The 5,000-nt window shown below is 46.1% G+C and overlaps 1 protein-coding gene across 1 annotated transcript in view; it reads left to right on the top strand.

The window, feature by feature from the left end:
• The window catches only part of LOC134441085 (integrin alpha-9-like), a 105,678-nt gene that overhangs the window by 39,748 nt on the left and 60,930 nt on the right, over positions 1-5,000 (top strand). Inside the window, exon 10 of the mRNA XM_063191275.1 lies at positions 1,871-1,976. Within this exon, the coding sequence (XP_063047345.1) occupies positions 1,871-1,976 (106 nt within the window). The remainder of the gene's footprint in view (positions 1-1,870; positions 1,977-5,000) is intronic.

Genomic DNA, 5,000 nt, shown 5'->3' with positions numbered 1-5,000 from the left:
GTGTGTGTGTGTGTGTGTGTGTGTGTGTGTGTGTGTGTGTGTGTGTGTGTGTGTGTGTGTGTGTGTGTGTGTGTGTGTGCGTTTGTGTGTTTGTGTGTCTGTGTGTGTGTGTGTGTGTGTGTGTGTGTGTGTGTGTGTGTGTGTGTGTGTGTGTGTGTGTGTGTGTGTGTGTGTGTGTGTGTGTGTGTGTGTGTGTGTTTGTGTGTGTGTGGTATGTTCTTGTGCGTGCGTGTGTGTGTCTGTGTGTCTGTGTGTCTGTGTGTCTGTGTGTGCTTGTGTGTGTGTGTGTGTGTGTGTGTGTGTGTGTGTGTGTGTGTGTGTGTGTGTGTGTGTGTGTGTGTGTGTGTGTGTGTGTGTGTGTGTGTGTGTGTGTGTGTGTGTGATGAGTTTGGGTGTGTGTGTGTGTGTGTGTGTGTGTGTGTGTGTGTGTGTGTGTGTGTGTGTGTGTGTGTGTGTGTGTGTGTGTGTGTGTGTGTGTGTGTGTGATGAGTTCACGTGTGTGTTTGCGTATTTGTGTGTGTGGAAAAGATTGAGGGTGCACATGCTACACACATGCAATGGTGTGTGTGTTTATGGATTGGTGGGTGCGGGCATTTGTGTCTATCTCTGCATTTGCCTTGATGTCTTATACTATGTGCACATGTGATTGTGTGTATATATAGTATGTGTAAGAGTGGAAGTGGATATGCATTCATGTGGGTGTATCTTGGTATGTGTGAATGTGTGTGTGAGGGGGCTGCAGGGACGGATTATGATTCCATGGGCCCCTGGGCCTGACAACCAGGAAGGCCCCCCTCAATGGTGGTTGCTAGTTTACAAAACAATTCAGGGTTTAAGGTCAGATGTGATAATCTATGATGTTGTTGAGAAAATGTAAAAATACAGTTGTTAAAAGTGAGATTTTAACGCAACGCGAGAATGGAAGTGTAGAGGCTTGGCCGTCAGGGCCCACTTGATCCTTGGGCCCCTGGGCCTGGGCCCAGTAGGCCCATACAGTAATCTGTCCTTGGGGGGCTGGTGTGGAAAAGTTTGTTTCACTGGAGCTGGGTGTGTGTGTGCATGTGCAGCATTTCTGCATGTGAGAGTGAATGTAGTCATGATCTGGCGTACAGTTTAAGAGCTATAAGAAAAACTAAGTTGAAGCAAGTGAGTAAGTGATCTTGAACCTGAAAATGAACAAAGCATGGACGAAACACATTACTCACTAAAATGAAACAGCAAACCAAATTCACCAATGAGTGGTGACTAATCAACTTTGTGTCTAAGCTAGCAAGTAAGTAAATTGTAAGTAACTAAGTAAGTAGGAATGGTTTTAGTACATTTGTAGAATGAGCCCAAAACACCTGTACAGACTACAGCATGATTTCATGGCGGGCAGTAATGGTTAGGGACGTGGTTTTAAGATCAGAGGGTTTGACGTTCAAATCCCATCCTTACATCTCCCTATAGCTATAATAATAATAGGATAGAACAATGTCCTATCCTTTTCCCCACCATACTTGACCAATCACATCTGCTGTACACCTGCTTTACAGTACCTCGCATGCTACAAATCCACCCTTCACACCTATCTGTGTCACACGGTCACATGTTAAGTACACAGTACATTTTGCTGTTGGAGTTGGACCCTACTAAGTAAGGCATAATGTATTGTTTGCACTTGACTATCGGAAAATAGTTCCAGACATTACGAACAGCAGGCTTTTGTTTCCTTCTGAAGGGAAATATTGTCTCGATATTCTTTTGAGCAATGCTTTAGGGCACCAATAAGTAACTACCGGTACTGGTGGGGTCATAAAAAATCTTGTTTTAATAAAGCACTTGAAGCACTTCTGAATTTTACTCACCGCCATGTCTTTGTTGTCATCAGGGAGCCATGGAAGAGACTGCGGTCCTGAGCGGGAGGAATGCGTACAACGCGCACTTCGGAGAGTGCATTGCTGCCATCGGGGACATTGACGACGACGGCTACCAAGGTCAGTATACGTTTGCAGCTCAACATCACCACGAGTCCACACATGGTACACACACATAAGCAATAACACAAGCCACATGCTTCCATAGATAGTAACTTTCATAGTTACAACTTTCAACACTTGCAGAATTGAATGTAATACTCCTACAGGTGATTGGGGCCCAAGCACCGGAGATGCAGAGGCCCTATTGTAATCACTCTGTTTCTTATTCTTATTACTCTTCTTTGTTCCTCCATGCACATTTTGGACTTTTTGAGGTGGTTGCTGCTCAACCTCACAATGGGTACACATGTGGCACACACTTTAGCAACAGCAATAGCCACAGGCTTCCATATACAACATTTTTTAAAGTGTTAATTCAGCACTCGGGACACGTGCATGTGGCACGCCAACACACACACACGCACACACACACACACACACACACACACACACACACACACACACACTTGAGTAATAATGCACACTTCAATGATAACATGTCTTTGCCATGTGGGGCACACACACACTTCATTACCAGGGGTCAGAGTTTATACACTATTTATACACTGAGTCTGTCATCACGACGGTCCACATGTGGCACACGCACTTGAGCAACAACAGATCTTTTTGTTTTGATTCAGATCGCCAAGTGAGTTTGCCCGGGGTGAGGTTTTCTTCCGAAGCTCTTTTTTGAGATAAAAAAGGTTATCTTGTCATCAGACACTGTGTTAAAAAAGGGGAAAGATTATCATTTGAACCCCCTCAGGCTTTCTCTTACATGTTCTCGCTCATTATTTTTTTCACTGGAAATTCCATGGACGGTGGACAGAAAAAAAGAAAAAGAAGAAAAGAGAAAAGGGAGAAGTTCAGGTTTTGTGGAGATTGCACCGTGTAGCGTGAAAATAGTTTTTATCGTCTACTGTCAGGCTGTCTCTCACACTTGATCTCCAGAGAGAGAGAGAGAGAGAGAGAGAGAGAGAGAGAGAGAGAGAGAGAGAGAGAGAGAGAGAGAGAAAGAGAGATGGATGACCCACTATGAATAATAATCTGGGAACGCATAACTCCGTCTGGCTCACATCTCGATGCCTTTCACAGCCTGAAATCAGGCCATAAATCGCCCCTTTGGTGTTCACTCGTACGATGCTGTGGCGCTGTCACAAAGGCCCTGGTGTAGAAGTCAGTGATGATGAGGATGATGGTGATAATGATGGTGTCGGTGTTGGTGATGATGATGGTGGTGGTGGTGGTGGTGGTGGTGGCAATGGTGATGATGATGTGGAGGAAGAGGAGGACAGTATTTTTATGCCTCAACTAAGGCCCTGGTGTTAGAGTTAGTTGTATTGATGATGATGATGGTGATGATGAAGGTGGTCCTGGTTGGTGTTTGCTTACTTGGTGCTGTCATGCTTGGTTGGTGCTAGGTGCTGTGATACTCAAAATGACGTACCTGGTGGGATAATTTGTGATGATGATGATGACGAAGGTGTTCAGTCAGTTCTGTGATACAGTAAGCAAGTCCCTATGATTGGCTCACGGAAGGCCAGGAAAAATGGCAGGATGTGAGTTGTGAGCTTCTTAGTGTGTGTGTGTGTGTGTGTGTGTGTGTGTGTGTGTGTGTGTGTGTGTGTGTGTGTGTGTGTGTGTGTGTGTGTGTGTGTGTGTGTGTGTGTGTGTGTGTGTGTGTGTGTGTGTGTGTGGTGGTGTGTGTGTGTGCGTGTGTGTGTGTGTGTGTGTGGTGTGTGTGTGTGTGTGTGTGTGTGTGTGTGTGTGTGTGTGTGTGTGTGTGTGTGTGTGTGTGTGTGTGTGTGTGTGTGTGTGTGTGTGTGCCAGAGTTCAAGCTACCATGCATTCTCACCGTATTACACTGTGATAAATGCTTGAGTGCTTATAATAGATTGAACATAAGACACCATGCTGGTTTAATTACTACATCACAGTGGTGGGAAACACATGCACACACACATACACACACACACACACACACACCGTTGAGGGAATCTTCTCTCTTACATACACCCACGCACACATGGACAGACACACGCACGCACACACGCACGCACGCACGCAGGCACGCACACACACACTCTCTCACACACACACACACACTAAGAACCTCACAACTCACATCCTGCCATTTTTCCTGGCCTTCCGTGAGCCAATCATAGGCTTTTCTTGGCAAGTGTTGAGCTCTGCAGAGCAGCGAAGGAAGCTTAAAGTTATTTTCTGGTTTCAGTTCATCTTTCTCCCCCTCACCACTCCTCCTTATCCCACCTCCTCTTCCCCTTTTCCCCTCTCTCTCCTCCTCATCCCACCTCCTCTTCCCCTTTTCCCCTCTCTCTCCTTCTTTATTCTGACTTCTGCTTAGAACCAACAGCCCCCCCCATCCCATCCTCCCTTCCTTCTCTACTTTTTTATTCCGTTAACTGTGTGTTCGATTCACCTCTCCACCTCCTCTTCCCCTCTCCACCTCCTCCTCTTCCACTCTTCCCCTCTCCACCTCCTCCTCTTCCACCATTCCCCTCTCCACCTCCTGTTCTCCTCTCCACCTCCTCTTCACCTCTCCACCTCCTCTTCCCCTCTCCTCCATCATTCCTTCATTCCAATAGCGACGTTTTAAAAGCTCCTTCCATCTGCACCTCTCTCCTCTCTCTTACCCCTTTCTTCTGACTCCTTTATGCTCAGAGTCAGATCCCCTGTCCATACCCTTTTCTTCTCCCAGGGTACCCCGTGGATCCTTAAAAAGTATTAAAATTCCTGAAATACAGTGTATGTCTTCTAAGACAGTGTTTCCCAACCTGGGGTACGTGTACCACTAGGGGTACGCGAGCACACCTCAAGGGGTACGCGGAAAAATGTAATAATAACAAATATATTGAGTGTAGTCACATTGGGATAAAGGAGCATGGGGTAGGGGGTACTCATGGTACAACAAAAAGGCTTAGGGGGGTACGCTAGTCAAAAAAGGTTGGGAAACACTGTTCTAAGACCTTAAAAAGCATTCCATGCTGTGCCTATTTTTCAAGGTTTGGCCAGCAGGAAATG

This window comes from Engraulis encrasicolus, chromosome 24, assembly GCF_034702125.1.
Source record: "Engraulis encrasicolus isolate BLACKSEA-1 chromosome 24, IST_EnEncr_1.0, whole genome shotgun sequence".
Taxonomy (NCBI): domain Eukaryota; kingdom Metazoa; phylum Chordata; class Actinopteri; order Clupeiformes; family Engraulidae; genus Engraulis; species Engraulis encrasicolus.
Note: the sequence above shows the minus strand (reverse complement) of the source record. Positions and strands in the feature narration are given on the sequence as shown.